General features: G+C 44.2%; 1 protein-coding gene across 1 annotated transcript; it reads right to left on the minus strand.

Moving 5' to 3' along the window:
* Positions 1-12,099: 12,099 nt before the first annotated feature.
* Positions 12,100-12,786, minus strand: LOC308288806 (CDP-diacylglycerol--inositol 3-phosphatidyltransferase-like; the record flags this gene model as incomplete). The annotated part of the gene is made up of 1 exon (XM_080730283.1): positions 12,100-12,786. One exon carries the CDS (start codon positions 12,784-12,786, stop codon positions 12,100-12,102), a length of 687 nt encoding a protein of 228 aa, XP_080586409.1.
* Between the last annotated feature and the right edge of the window lie 3,850 nt (positions 12,787-16,636).

Consider the following 16,636-nt stretch of genomic DNA (forward strand, 5'->3'; position numbering starts at 1 on the left):
GCAAGTCTCCCCAGACCAGACCACACACAGTCAGTCCTCTGGACGTGATCTTCCAGGCACACAGGAGGATTATGTATGTTTCTGAGCCAGACGCAACCTGTCACCGCCACCCAGACAAACCCCCTGGCCAAATGGAGAGCGGAGAGGCATTAAAACATGCACCTCTTACTGCGGAAGCTTTGATGCTGGTCCTGAGGTGTCCAGTTAAATAGGCTACCAGGCAGCACATGCAGCCAAGCAATGTCTGAGAGAGAAAAAGAAGGAAAAAAGGAAAAGGCGTAAGTCAGGATTCCCCTCCAAGCCTGTCAACTTGTCGACTGTCTTTTGTAGATGCTCTCTCGCCCTTCCACGTTACTCCAAATGTGTCCCAGGGCTTTTGGGAGGCTTGTCAGGGCCTTTTGTTAAGACGATATGTGGACACTCCTCTGCTGTTCAAGGCTCCTATTCATCCCTCTCTCTCCTCTCCCCTATATACTCCCAACTCCCACCTCCAGTCTGGATGCCAGACTCCCCCCAGCCTCTGGAGGAAGCTACTTCATACAGTCATTAGGGTATTTCTACGTATTTGACACTTCTAGACGCGGCCAGTTCACAGCTTCCCTGAACCCACTGTGACGTGTCAGTGTTAAGTTAAAGGGCCCTGGGCTCTGACAGCAGCCACTCAACAAGTTTCGGTACCTTTGGATGTGCCTGCAATCTCTGTCTTAACGTCTTGTTGTCCTCCTGCCCAGCAATATGCCTCTGTTTTGTGTGCTTGTCACCAACAATAACATCCCCTGTCTTCTGTCTTTGCATCCAGAGCTGCTAAACAGCACACAGCCTTGAAGCAGCAGTAACATGTGTTTTAAATGTGATCCAGACCTCCGTAATGATGCCGGGGAAACGAGAAGCCGACACCACCCCTGCACTACATACCCACACTCCACCCACTACACGTATCCCTACGATCCTTACAATCCTTACTTACTTATTGCGACCAAAGGTTGCCACCACATTCTGTCAGTAGGTCCGCGATTACGTGATTCCGTAACACCTCAATGTCTATAGCTGACCTCAATGCCTATGGCTGACCTGCCCGTATATGGAGGCAGACCTGCCCAGATATTGAGATCCCTGATGTCATCCTGCCCCTACAGTATAGGAGGCTGACCTGCCCATATATGGAGATCCCTGATGTCATGGACCTCCCCCCTATATGGAGCTGACCAACAGTGACATCATCAACTCTACATCACCCGGATCTCCATATATGGCTATGGCTGACTCATTCTGACATTAGGATGACTCCCATATCTGTGAATGCCAATATACATGTCAGTCTAACCAATATGCCCATATCTCCATATACATGGAAATCTATATATGGGTATCAGGGATCTCCATATATGGGTAACTGGTCCGATATATATTAATAAAGGATAAAATAAAAGTCCATATATGGGTCTTGAAGTTGTAATCTCGCCTGTGTGAACTCATCCTCCTCGGTGGTCTTTATGAATGGACCTAAACGTGCACAGCTTGTGACCTTTGTGACCTTTTGTAACACTATGATCATTTGGATTTATCCTGTGATCTGTTGAAACTAATGTCTCAACAGATCTGTTGATCTGAGGGCTCATCGGTGTCAGTTTATTTTTTAAATGCCTGACAGCCATCGCAAACATCTCAAGCTTCTGCACTCCAACAATTAAGTGTAGCCTAATCAATCCATAAGGCAACATTATGAAAGAATGTTAAAAGGCTAAATCAACAGTTTCACAATTTCTCCTCATGACTTGGTAATTCTCTTTTCAATGCAACGATATCCCAAAAATGCAAGAACAGTGTTGTTTTTCAAAAAAGCAGGAAAATTGCAACTACACTGTATAGAGCATGTATGCACTGTAGTTAAACAAAACAAACAGGTAAACGGTACATGGCTTCATCATATACAGTATATGAGTTTTGTAGCACTAATGATATTTCCATACTGAGTGCAGGGTTTAGAAAAGCAGGCAATGTAGGGTAAAGTTCAGTTGTAAGCAGAGGTGGAAAAGGGTATTCACATTTGTTACTTAAGTAAACATATCAATAACACGCTGTAGAATTACTATTCAAAAGTTACTTGAGTAAAAGTACAAAATTATTGGCATCAAGTTTTCAAATGTAGGCTATACAATGTATAAGAATCTTGATAATAGACGCTCTACAACCTCACAATGTGCCGCATGGCTGAAATGTATATAGTCCTGAAGATGGGCAGTGTTTGTTTTGTAATAATAATCAAAATGTTTCAAAAATATTCAAGTAACTACAGTAACTAAGGTTTTCAATAATTGTTGTGGAGTAAAAAGTACAATAGTGGTGTAAGTATTGAAATATTTGAACATACTCCAGTAAAGTAAAAAACACCTCACAATTGTACTTAAGTACAGTACTCAAGTAAATGTACCAAGTTACTTGATCTTTTCAAGGTTGCTGGTGGTGCTATAATGCACTGACAGGGAGAAAGACTAAGCTGGAAATCATCAGACCTGGCAGCTGAATGAATGATGGCAGCTGCTGCCGGATGGAAATCACTCTCATGCTCCTTAATTTTGACGTTACACGCAAGAGGATGTGGAATGAGCACATTAAGTAGATTTCACATAATCTTTGGACAAGTCTGGACAAGTCTGGACAAGACATGGATGGACATAAAAGTCTTGCCACAAAACACATTTTATCCATTTATGGACACATTCTGATGACCCCTGCACTTGAGCTCTTCAATCTCTCTGCTGAACTGTGAAGTTTAGTACAGTACAGCTTCTTCTACAACTGACGTTTTGGCAAGTTTAACAAATATTTTATTGATGCTCATAAACCAATGGACACGTTTTAAAAAGAGTTCCATAATGTCAGAGTGGGAAATAAACTGTCTAATTAATGTAGACTCTCTGTCTCTCTCTGTCTCTCTCTGTCTGTCTGTCTCTCTGTCTCTCTCTCGTTTCCACAGTGGAGCTTGTTTCCACATTTGGCCGCTTTTAATGGTTATTATGTTGTGTACTTTTAAATGATGCCAATAAAAATATTAAATCTAATTCAAATCTCTCTCTCTCTCTCTCTCTCTCTCTCTCTCTCTCTCTCTCTCTCTCTCTCTCTCTCTCTCTCTCTCTCTCTCTCTGCAGTGAGAAATGCTGAGCTGTCAAGCAGGGTAATAGTTTTACAAGCTACAGTGGAGATTCAGGTGGGACTCTGTAACATCTACACACAATGCAATTATAACAAGGGCAGTGTTACATATATAATCAATAATATATTTTATAATAAATAATTGATATAACAGATGTTAAAACATTTCTTTTTGGATCTTCACGTAGGACATAGAATTAAATGAAAATAACGTGTTATTGTCCAATGTCCATTCACCTCCTTCAGTCATGTTACTGTTCAGGCCTGTTATTGTCTCATGGTTATAAGAAAGGTTATAGTCGTGCAATGACCTGCAGTAATATGCTAAACCCACTCTGTTTGCCAGACCCATGAAATGGGTAGGCCTACATAAGCAAATGTCGGTCTGTCCCTTTTCTATATAAAGGGTATATATGATGATGACATGATGATGACATGCCTACAAAAGGCATGATGTCATAAATGATGATGACAGACAAGCCTTTTGCTTTGTCTGTCGGTCTGTCCCTCCCTCTTTTCTCCATATTTGGTCACAATGATGTCACAAATGATGATGACATGAGGGAGGGACAGACAGCCTATAAAGGGACAGACAGCCTATAAATGTACCATTAAATTTATAGGCCCAGAGGGTTGGCAGAACCGGGGTCTGGCACAACCAGGTTGACCTGGTCTAGTTTTAATTACAAACCCAAACTTTCACCATCAGCAACATTGTAAAATCCATGTGTCCTGCACAGGCATGCCAACATGCACAACATGCACAACTCAGAATTGTGTCAATGTCTGCTCTCTCTTGCAGTTTAATTGCGACCGTCAGGTCGCACTTACTATCAAAACCTCCACAAACTGTGAGTCAGTCAGTCAGTCAGTCAGTCAGTCAGTCCGTCCGTCAGTCTGTCTGTCACATCTCACACGTCACACACTACACTATTGACCCCTGGCTGACTGACTGACTCACAGTTTGTGGAGGTTTTGATAGTAAGTGCGACCTGACGGTCGCAATCAACATGGATCTGTCCCATATAGCGCCACCATCAGGCCGATTTTTTCAAACACATTTTTGGACACTGCTCCTACAGATTTTGCCTGCTGGACCAAAGCTTTCCCCAACCTTCCTGGACCAGCGCCCGACATGGAAATCTCCAAACATTTCTTAAGTGGTCAGATGGGTGGGCCCGGCCTGGGTGGGTGGGCCGGCCAGCCGCGTGCATTTGATTTTAATGATCAAATCAATCGATTGAGTTCCAGCTGGGATTAGTGGAAGTATTGATTGATTGATTATTTTATTAGACAAAAATGGAGAGTAGTTTGGCAGGCAAGGAGTGTGTGTGCAAAATTTGGCATGGATCGGGGCAACGGTTGCGGAGATATGAGCAGGGCAATAGTGTGACGTGTGAGATGTGACAGACAGACTGACGGACGGACGGACGGACGGACTGACCGACTGACTGACTGACTGACTCACAGTTTGTGGAGGTTTTGATAGTAAGTGCGACCTGACGGTCGCAATCAACATGGATCTGTCCCATATAGCGCCACCATCAGGCCGATTTTTTCAAACACATTTTTGGACAATGCTCCTTCAGATTTTGCCCTAAAATCACGCAAATCGGTATGTCTACACTCATCTCATCAATATGGATGTCCCATATAGCGCCACCATCAGGCCGATTTTTTAACCACATTTTTGGACACTGCTCCTACACATTTTGCCCTAAAATCACGCTGCGACCTGACGGTCGCTTATCTCCCGATTAGGGAGTCTTACTGGTATTCTTTATTCGGATCCTTATAGCTTCCACTACTGCCGTCACTAGTCTTTATGGGGTCCACACAAAACAACACAACATAAAAACAACAGACAACTGAAATATCCCAACTAGACAAAGAGTCTAGAATAGAAATACCCGGAGTTACTGTGAGTTGAATCTAATCCTAATTCCTTTGTTGCCACGGAGAAGAAGTTAAGAGAAAAGACAAGCAGTTGCAGGCAGGAATGGAGACGGAGAGAGATGTTCTGAGATGATTCCAGGTTTATTTTAGGAGATGCAGAGAGCCCCAGCACAGAGCTGACCATCAGCCTCACGGCTTCCGGCGGAGAAGACACTCTCTACCACATTTTGTTAAGGTTTTAAACCCTTTCAGAGTTAACTTGAGACAGGTTCTGTAATTCCATTGGCTCAGAGACCCAGACATGTTGACTCTCTCTTGAGATTAGATTTAGCATATTGTACCCAAATAGCCTTCTGTCTAAACACCAGGTGACCAACACCTCCGTGGGCCACTGGCCCCCAGCTCCTAGATTTGACAAAGGGAATGTAAATGATGGCAACACCCTATGCCTGACTGGGTGAGACAGGCCGACAGACTTGGTTAAGTACCCCAATGCGAACAACAGGAGTTTGATCCGTACAGTAAGTACAAAATATGTGAGATATGGTTTCAGGATACCGCATTCCTCCCTAATATCACAGACACCTGTGATATTCACAATAACAGTGAAACCATATTCATGTAAATCAGTGGAAAAGAACATAAAAAGAAGAAAAATACAGTTCGACATAGTACATACAGATTCAAGATTACATACTGTACATGTGGTTACAGTTCATACATCACATCATTCATTCAGTGTGAAGGATCTCAGTTTCCTCTTATCTGAAATGTAAAAACATTACTCTCTCTATAACGTTGCCACACCCATACCAGACTTTTAAAGAAATACATAAAATCCTCTATTAACACTGAAATATCCCTCTTAATGTAGTCACAATTATAACCAGTATACATAATCTAGAAATGGTGGTTTACAATGATACACAAATACATACAAACACTTGTTGATAATAGCTTATTGGCTTTCCTAAACCGAATGAATGCCAAATAATGAACTCTAAAACTTATTTGACCATATTCAGACAAAAATAAAAAGAGACAAGACGTGACAATCAATAATTCAGAAAAAACGTGAATTTGTACTTGGCATACTTATGTTATGTTTTGACCATAACAACACCAACTGGCTTACCTCGTTTGCACTGAAATACCTTCAACATCACAGAAACCTGACGTATGCCTAATAATTGTGTCTAAAACAGAACCTTTTTGACGTGTTTTCACTACTGACAATTTAAGAAATATTAGATCAAATCCATTTAACTTAAAAACACTGTGCTTCAAAGTTGAGAAATAACAGTGTACCACACCATACCAACGGAATTTGAGAAAAGTGACCCCTTTGTTCGGGAAGAACAAATTACGATCACTGCTGGGTCAAATAGCATAATAATGAACATAATAATGAACCGAACATACTCTGAGTAATGCCTGGTCCATTTAAACTCAGGCCATTCCCAGAATCATTCATACATAATAAAAAAGTAATAAAACAAGAAGCTATGACCCGCGTACCCACACTCTACGTTATATCCGGTGCAGTCCTGTAATACCTCTTCCAAGAAACGCAGAATTTAGGCCGCAAATAGAAAATAATCACAACATTTCGTGGCAAATATGCCTTTAAGATCTAGTATAGGGACTCCGATTAATGGTCCCCATGTTCATTTGCTTTAGCTAAAAATCACCAAGAACATAAAATACACACATACATTTAACTGATTATTATTACATGATATTGAATAAAAAATAATTGACCTCTTCGTATATGTCGCTTCTGTAGTCTTCTCACAAAAATGTCCTTGTCTCACCTACTGCCGCTTTGTGGAATGGAATGTCCCGATTGAAAAGTTCCAACACCCCCCCCTCGGCCCTGCATGGCCTTGGTGGGTGGTGCGCTGTACAGACAGCCAGGCAGGAAAGCCCATGATGGACCTCCCTTGGCCCTCAGCTGTTGCTATTGTTCCCGAAAAGTTTTTACTGTCCAACTGGATCCACGACTGGATCTCCTCTTCTCCCCCCTGCGGTGAACCAGACATGGAATCACCGCACTTTTTCTTCCTTCCAACATCACAGAGGTCCATCTGTGAGGCCATGTAGCGTAGTATCGTCACAGGCACAGCCATGCGCTGCGAGGTTCCAGGCTTGCAGATGAGTTGAGTTGAGTTGAGTCAGCCGCTGCCGTCGTGGACATCCCTCACCCGCGCCGGCGCCTTGCGTCGCGTCGTCGCCATCACCGCTGTTGTAGTGTAGCCGCGGTCTGCGGGTTCCCACGTTGCCGTCCGCCCGCCATCCTCCCTCGACCAGAGAGGTGCCCGTTAATAAAACACTGAATCTTCTGCTCCTCAAAAAAATCCTTCCTCCGTCGAACGCAAAAAAGAAAAAGATAGTAAAAACACTCACAGCTCCCCTATTGTCCCGCGGTTCAATTCGTTTACGCTCAGAGCCCCCATTTGAAATATCCCAACTAGACAAAGAGTCTAGAATAGAAATACCCGGAGTTACTGTGAGTTGAATCTAATCCTAATTCCTTTGTTGCCACGGAGAAGAAGTTAAGAGAAAAGACAAGCAGTTGCAGGCAGGAATGGAGACGGAGAGAGATGTTCTGAGATGATTCCAGGTTTATTTTAGGAGATGCAGAGAGCCCCAGCACAGAGCTGACCATCAGCCTCACGGCTTCCGGCGGAGAAGACACTCTCTACCACATTTTGTTAAGGTTTTAAACCCTTTCAGAGTTAACTTGAGACAGGTTCTGTAATTCCATTGGCTCAGAGACCCAGACATGTTGACTCTCTCTTGAGATTAGATTTAGCATATTGTACCCAAATAGCCTTCTGTCTAAACACCAGGTGACCAACACCTCCGTGGGCCACTGGCCCCCAGCTCCTAGATTTGACAAAGGGAATGTAAATGATGGCAACACCCTATGCCTGACTGGGTGAGACAGGCCGACAGACTTGGTTAAGTACCCCAATGCGAACAACAGGAGTTTGATCCGTACAGTAAGTACAAAATATGTGAGATATGGTTTCAGGATACCGCACAACACACACACAAACAGCTGACACTCATCAGTCTACAACTAAATTACACTATTAATTACACTTTCACAGGGACGTCCAGAGAATGTTAGAGAGGCAGGGGCTGACATTTCTAAAAGGGCCTTTTGGTGAAAATATCGAAAATAGCAGACCTCCAAACTCACAATGTGTCGCGTTGGCAATTTTCGATGCTTGATTTTTTCACAGAGATGGCAATTCTTTCAACATAAGATGCTGCATTCAAGTTTAGGAGAGTTTGGACAAGGCATTTCTCTTGAATGCTGCCTTCAGGTATGGCATGGAAAGAGGGCATTTGCATTTCTTTCACCATAATAAAAACTGCATTCATGGTCTGGAGAGGGCACTTTTTACAGACTGATAAAAGGGCAGGGGCTCAAGCCCCATTTGATGTCTATGTGTGCACATGCCTGCACTTTCAGTTAAATAAACACAGAGAGTTTTACAGTTGGCTTAGGGTTAGCGGTATCAAACGAGGTTCCACGGGCCATGGCCCAACAACGCATTTTTAAACCGGGGGTTCCGTGGAAAAAAAGAAGAACAAAGTTGAGAATCACTGCCTTAAGCTGTGGTCGGAAATGTCCTGATTTTTCCCGGAGAGTCTTTCTTTAAAAGGTTGTAAAGTCACATGCATAATAAAACAAGCAGACAAACACACCCAAAGCCACAGACATATCAGTGCTGTAACAACACACGGAGCAGCAGGCCCTCAGAGGCTCGCGCAAGCTGGTCTTTATTTCCTGTTTCCTTCTCTTCAAACAGACGGAGGCCTGCTGGACCAGAGCTTTCCCCAACCTTCCTGGACCAGCGCCCGACATGGAAATCTCCAAACATTTCTTAAGTGGTCAGATGGGTGGGCCCGGCCTGGGTGGGTGGGCCGGCCAGCCGCGTGCATTTGATTTTAATGATCAAATCAATCGATTGAGTTCCAGCTGGGATGAGTGGAAGTATTGATTGATTGATTATTTTATTAGACAAAAATGGAGAACGGTACAAGTATAGTCAATACAATTGAAATGTAGTACAGTTAAACACCCTGCATAAAAGGAATATCCCAAATAATACCTTTTACGGGTTTTTGTTTTTACGTTGGAAGCCCTCAGTATTTAATTCATGGACATAATAAATAGCAAGCAAAGAAAACATTCAATAATATCGCAGTTATAAAAACACTATGTACAGGATAGGGTTTCCCCTATCCTGGGGGGGGGGGGGGGGGGGGGTGCTCACTTCTCGCCTGTCTATGGGAGAAGTGATCACTACCTCCTTTTCTGGCCTCCTGAAAGGTGAGTTTTCAGGGCAGTTTTGAAGGATGCTAGCGAGCTACATGTATAACAAGTATAACACATAGTACACTTTCAGTTGCTTCCTATAGCGATAGACAGAGTATCATGCGACAAAGGATTAGTAAGCATTCATAATGAATTTGTATCGTTTTCACTTCCCTTCAGTTCTTTACCCTATAACAACAAATACATGGGAAGCGGGAGAGAGTTTTAACTTATTTACAACAACAACAAAAAAAAAGGAAAGAAAATGCAAACAATAACGCAGGCTTACTGCCTGGCAGTCATTGCAAACAGCAGTAAAACACAAATGAAACAATACATGCTCTCTGTGCCCCAGCAATGTGGCCCAGGGCCAGAAGAGAAAGAGCCACAGTTGGGCTAACCTGGGATCAATACCATTTTCGGGTTTCTGATCCGGTCTGGACGGAAATCAGGCTGCCCGAACGTATATGGTATAATCGTTTCGTTTATTTTTGGTATAATGTTCATCTTTTGTTCGAATTCATAGCGTGACTAGTAAGACTAAACTAGTTGATTTGCAATAGATGGGGAGCAAAAACAATGTGACGTCAGATCGGATCACATGCCTAAAATAATCGATTTGTATTCGTTACCTATTTTGGGCATTTTATTTTTTATTGTTTCAAATATTCAAAACTAGTGCGTGTATAGTAGTGACTGTGTATAGTCATACAGTCATCAGGCCTGGAATTTCGTCATTTTAGGGGCAAGGCCAAATGCCAGGGCAGGAAGGCCATCAAGATTTTGGTCCATTGAAATAATTAATTTAATTCATGGGTTAAGATGAAAAAATATGTATATGTAGACTATCTGAGCTGTTGATTCATAAAAGGACGATAAAGTTCAGCTTCTCCCTCTCCTCTCATATGAGCCTGGAAATTTCCACTACCGTGGTGCAGCTTGCATCATTAATTCATCTTGGCAATTTGGTCTTTTTTATTTTTATTACAGTCTAATAAAATCACTCTTGGACATCTACTGTGTTGTTCAAACAGCAATTTTAATTATGCTGATTACAATAAAATGCCACTTGTTTTAACCTTTGGAGAATAGCTAGATTAGTTCAGGTTTGTGAACAACTTAAAGCTTCAATCCAACTTTCAAGTCTCACCCAGGATTCAAAGCCAGGTCTCCCGCACAAGGCAACAACAAGATTTTTTTGCTGACTAAATGTCCGGGCTCTGAAGCATGGCCTACATCTGGCCTACATCTTGGCACAAAGCGTTCAAGGTTTGTTTTCCAGGATGCGAAGCGTGGCCTACATCTGGTCTACATCTTTTGCCACAAATAGCGCTCAAATTTGTTGTACACCAAATGTCCAGGCTCTGAAGCGTGGCCTAAATCTGGCTTACATCTTGGCACAAAGTGCTCAAAGTTTGTTGCCCGGGCTCTGAAGCGTGGCCTACATCTGGCCTACATCTTGGCACAAAGTGCTCAAAGTTTGTTGTACGCCTAGGGTCACATTGGCCAAGTTTCGCGGGACGCTTAATGAAATTAACTCATAAATAGCACTGTTCACTTCACACTAGGTGTGATTTTTGTAATAGCCAAATAAGAATTAGGATTTAAGTGATCAAACTGACTTTTGATGCTTTGTTAACTTATTTAGTTTAGGATCCCCTGGAAGCCACCCCAGATCCCACTTTGGGAGCCAGTGTAGTTCTCAAAGTGTCCACTGACAGGACAGGCATTCAGATCATGTGTTTGTTGATAGCTTGAGCATCTGCATGAGGCCCCACATGCCTGGCTGGACACCACTCCATTGAGCCCACACTTTTCGTTGTCACACACTGAAAAGAGCCAATCTACATATCGCATTGTGAGCTTGTAGTTCGGCTATTTTTGACGCAAGACACCACCGTACGACGAAGCACACATGGAAGCATGAACCTCTTCTGGATGTACTGTGGATACTGAGTCAGCAGGTTGTGCACGTGTGTGTGTGTGTGTGTGTGTGTGTGTGTGTGTGTGTGTGTGCGTGTGCGTGCGTGCGTGCGTGCGTGCGTGCGTGCGTGCGTGCGTGCGTTTGTGAAACTTTATGATGATGAAAACACAGGAAATAAGCCTCAGGACATGATGCCCAATTAGAGTGAGTGCATAGCAGTATTAGTATAGTCTCTGTGTGTGCGTGTGCGTGTGTGTGTGTGCATTTCTGTGGCTATACAGCCAGGGAAACTTCTTTTTTACAGACTCTGATTGCAGGGGAAAGCCTTTGGTGTGAACCCCAGATGAAACTGACGGAATTGGAGTTTCCATTTAATCAAAATGATCATTTATATAAGACGTGTTAAAGATGGAAAATGTTTGTCCTGCACTTTTCTTTAATGAATTCCTCATTTCCTGAAAGTGCTTATTTGTTGAAAAACACACCAGTACCTGCACATCCAGTTGTTGTGTCTAGGGCTTCAACTATCGATCAATTTCGTAGTGATTATTTAATCACTTTTTGATTAATCGTATCCACCTGTTTCCGCAAGACTTTACTGTAGCATTATCTGCGGGACACTTCCGGTTAACAGCAGACATACAAGCTCACGTCGTGTCGCAGATGCTTCTAGATCACACTCGGCTGCGACGCCGGAAATGCCTTCCGCACAATGCATGATGGGATGTTGGAAAGTTGTGGATAATCCAGAAATGTAAATATGTGTTAAATTTGTTTATACCAGGTTGGATCCTCAGTCCTCACTTGGCCTGGGCGGCCGAGGAGGCCTGGGCGGCGGCCTGGGCAGCAGCCTGGCCTTCTCGCGCTCCTCCGCGTCGACGGCCGCCACGCTCCGGGCGGCCGTGACCAGGTGAACGAGGCTGACGAACGACTTGAGGAGACAGACGACGGCGCAGACGCCCCGGAGCCAGTACAGCCAGGCGGGCCAGGCCTCCGCGTGACGCAGCACGTAGAGCAGGCAGAAGAACAGCTCGTTCCCCGCGCACATGACGAACAGCACCGGCCTGGACGTGTAGTAGAGACGGAGGACGGGGTTGCCGGAGAGCTCGTCGATGGCCTTGTGGCTGGCGGATCCCTTCACGGTGGAGCTGTGCAGGTGCAGCCAGTGGCTGGCCACGTCCAGACACATGCTGAGCTGGAAGAGGAAGGCGTAGGAAGGGTACAGGAGGGCCAGGTTCACCAGGAGGCACATGGTGGCGCAGCGGTCCGTCAGCATGTCCAGCATGGCGCCGAAGCGGGTGGACTGGCCGAGTGCCCGGGCGGCGACGCCGTCGAAGGCGTCCAGCAGGGCGCTGAGCAGGTAGCAGAGGACGCCGCGCACCGGGCAGCTCGGCAGGAAGTAGAAGGACAGCAGCGCCAGCGCGATGCGGACGTACCCGATCACATTCGGAACGAAAAGGAATATGTTTTCCTCTGACATATTTTACATAGGTTTATGAAATGGGTCCTGTTCTGGATTGGTTCGGATCAAAGACGGATGACGTCTGGGCTCTGCGATCGGTGTAAACAAAGTTCCGTCCAGCCATGTGCAACGGGTTGAAAAGCATGTGTGGATGTTGGTTTTGGGCTCACGGAGGATAAACACAATGCTGGACTTAAATTGGTACAGCGGCACCAACGTCGCTCAAAGCTTGGCCAATCCGCCGAGTGGATGGGTTGAGTTGGCCAATCAAGGGAAGCCGATAGCTGTGGATCTCCCAAATATGGTAAATTGATCGCCATGGCAAACGCAATGAGGTCAGTCATATGACATCATTCATGTCCATATTTGGACAGTTTTGTGTTATTGTGGGCTTACAAGCAAGCCCACACTGTTTCGGAGGAACAGTATCTCTAGTTTATTGCTGTGATTCTCAAAGTGGGGTCTGGGGACCCCCAGGGGTCCTTGGAGGGGGATCCAAGGAGTCCAAGGCTAAATGATTGATGGTTAAGAACAAAAGTAACCCTTTGATGTTTGTAACTGTGTACGGAAATCGCATACAAATGGAACCAAATGGACCCTTGAAGGTCCATTTGGGAGCACGAGGCCTATACCAAACTGGAGGTACCAAACTTGAAAAGAAACAAATAAATAAAAATCACAGCAGTGTGAAGTGAGCGGTGCAAAGACGACACACGTACACATCTCCTTGTATAGGCCGTTCTGTCCATGACGTCAGTTACTTTGTGTGTCTGAGCACGGATCTCCAGACATGGACAGTTTGTCTATAGCCAGGGACCCACAAGCCCAAATGCTCAAGGAATAGGGTAGGACCTGTGATTTTCTGCCGTACTTTTTATTTCTGTTTTATCAATTAGTTTGGTCATTAAGGTCCACAGAATGAGAGGCCTGCTCTCATTCTGCCGGTCTCATTCTGCCCATTTGCCGGTCAATGGCCGGCAAATACCGGCTAACGGAATCTCTGATGCCCATATATGGAGATATCTGTTTATCTGCGTCCATTTTATACCCATATATGAGATCTCTGTCGCTTTTTGTTTGTTTCCTCTTTAAGCAGAATATGCAGCCTGCTTAAATCTGCATCATTCAGAATGAAATCAGCTTGAGTTTTTTTTGGAGAACTTTTTTTTTTTTCAGTCTTGTGCTGTTGATTTAGCTTGTCTTATGTTTGTCTCCTCCGTCTAGCCCAGTCAATCTGAGGTTTGACCCAAAAGAAATTGCAATAGTAATGGTTCAAGGTTTTTTATGATCCTTAGAGTCATCCAAAACACATGTTAAAAATCTTCCAAAATATTCTTAGTGGATCAAAGTAAATTCAGGGGGTTCCAGTTTGGGTCCCTTGACTTACTATACAGGGAAAAAAAAGACCTAAAGAAATCTTCTTTAAGTAGCATGTGAGGGGTCTAACTAGGGGTTTTTCATGATTCTGAATCCATTGCAAGCATTTGTTTTGCACGAAAAACATTCCTCTGGCTAAAAATGGACCCCACACAAGTGTGAAAAGTGATGACTCATCACTAAACCATCACTTTACCATAGTGTTGTGGGTCAGCTTTTGGCCCGAGGAATGTTTTTCGTGCAAAACAAATGCTTTCAATGGATTCAGAATAATGAAAACAACCTAGTTAGACCCCTCACATGCTACTTAAAGAAGATTTTTTTGGGGGGGCTTTTTTTTCCTGTATAGTAAGTGAAGGGACCCAAACTGGAACCCCCTGAATTTACCTTGATCCACTAAGAATATTTTGGAAGATTTTTAACATGTGTTTTGGATGAGCCTAAGGATCATAAAAAACCCTGAATGATTACTATTGCAATTTCTTTTGGGTCATGCCCCTTTTTAGCTTAGATTGACTGGCCTACTCAGCCAACCCAGATCTCCACTACTGATCCTTGTTCTCTTCAGCAAAAGCTGTAAAGTAATTTAAATCTGCATCATCGATGTCCTCCCAGTCACACTCTTTGTTGCTTGTCTTATGTTTGTCTCCTCCTCCATCTGTTTGTCTGTGTCCCTTTATGCCCATTATGGAGATCTCTGTATCTGTCTGTGCCTCCGACTGTGTTGCAGACACAGTGCTGGTTCCCCCTTTAATGCAAACCCCATTATACATGTTGTCATAGGACCCGTTTTGACCATCTGTTTGCCTGTGTCCATTTATGCCCATATATGGAGTATCTGTCTGTGCCTCCGACTGTGTTGCAGACACAGCGCCGGTTCCGCCTTTAATGCAAACCCCATTATACCTGTTGTCATCGGACCCGTTTTGACCATCTGTTTGCCTGTGTCCATTTATGCCCATATATGGAGATATCTGTATCTGTCTGTCTGCATCCATTTTATGCCCATATATGGAGATCTTTGACCATCTGTTTGCCTGTGTCCATTTATGTCCATATATGGAGATATCTGTATCTGTCTGTCTGCATCCATTTTATGCCCATATATGGAGATCTATGCAGACACAGTGCCAGTTCCGGAAAATCCTGATGTCAGACATCAGAATCCGAACCTTTCGTTTTTGTTGACTCATGTGGCGTACGTGAAGTCAGAGCCTTTTATGAAGTGATGTCACAATGAGTCAGCGCTTGCGCCGATTTCCTCCGGAACAGCCTGATGTCAACAATCAGCTCTGCATAAGGAGATTCCGAAACGTTTTGCGCCTGTTTCGGAAAACCGCGAATCGGGTCAGGTCGAGGCCCGGCACTGCACTCCGCGCGGTGGCGGGGAACGCGCGTGCCGAATCTGAAGCCCGTGGGACAAACGGTTCTTGAGATACGCGGATTACAGACAGACAGACAGACAGACACACACGCAGACATGCAGCGTGATGATGTCACAAATTACACACTGTAAAATCCTGTGTTAATCTAACTATGAAAGCGTAAAAAAGGGGAATTGTGTATGCTTAGTTGCGACCATAGGTCACATTTAGTATGAAAACCTGGAGATCATGTCCGTTCGTCCGTCCGTCCATCTGTCTGTGTGTCACACCTCATGTCACGCTCCATATATGGCCAAGACATCTCCATATCTGGCCAATACCTTTACATCAGAACTCACAGACTCCAGATATGGATATAGCTTACCTGTTCTGACATCACAATGATGACTCGACCAGCCAGATTAATAGTTTAACTCCTGCTTCTTAACTGTGCCGTATTAAGAAGCTCTGGTGTTTCAGAACTTCTCGCCCCTAGGGCGTCCCACTGGTTTTAGGTGAATAATTTTCCAAACTATTGGGGAGCGATTCACTATATACTGTTGTTATTTGACTGCAAAACATATATTCTTGTTCCAACAATATAGTTCATGTTGCACTTGCAGCGTCATTCAGACACATTTGTCACGTTTCCACCTCCTCCCCGGTCAGGCTGGTGGAGGTCATGGTTCAGGGGTGAACATCTGTCTCGGGGAGGTGAGCAGGGGCCCCTGCAGTGAGATGCCTGTGATGTGGCTCCACAGCTGTGTGATCCCACAGATAAGCAAACACACCTGTTGAGAGGCATGCTGGGAGAGAGAACCCGCCAGCCTGGCCTAGTACTATATTCACCCACACTGCATCACCAACCACGAACCCAGCGGACAAGCTTTTGATTTTTGAGACCCAGTTCACACACGCATGCATGATTCACAACTCGACAAGTTGCAACTGGAACTAACTGGGGTCAGTCAATATGTCTGTATCCAGACAAATGTTTTCATGGCAAAGACTTGGCCTTGTCTGTGGCAAATATGTTTGATTTTCTGTTTCACACACCATTATAATAATAATAATTATTTTTATCATAATTCCCAATTGCTAGGGGGGCTTTAGCCCCCCCGGTGAAG

Source organism: Nannobrachium achirus (genome assembly GCF_963921795.1).
Source record: "Nannobrachium achirus genome assembly, chromosome: 7".
Lineage (NCBI taxonomy): Eukaryota > Metazoa > Chordata > Actinopteri > Myctophiformes > Myctophidae > Nannobrachium > Nannobrachium achirus.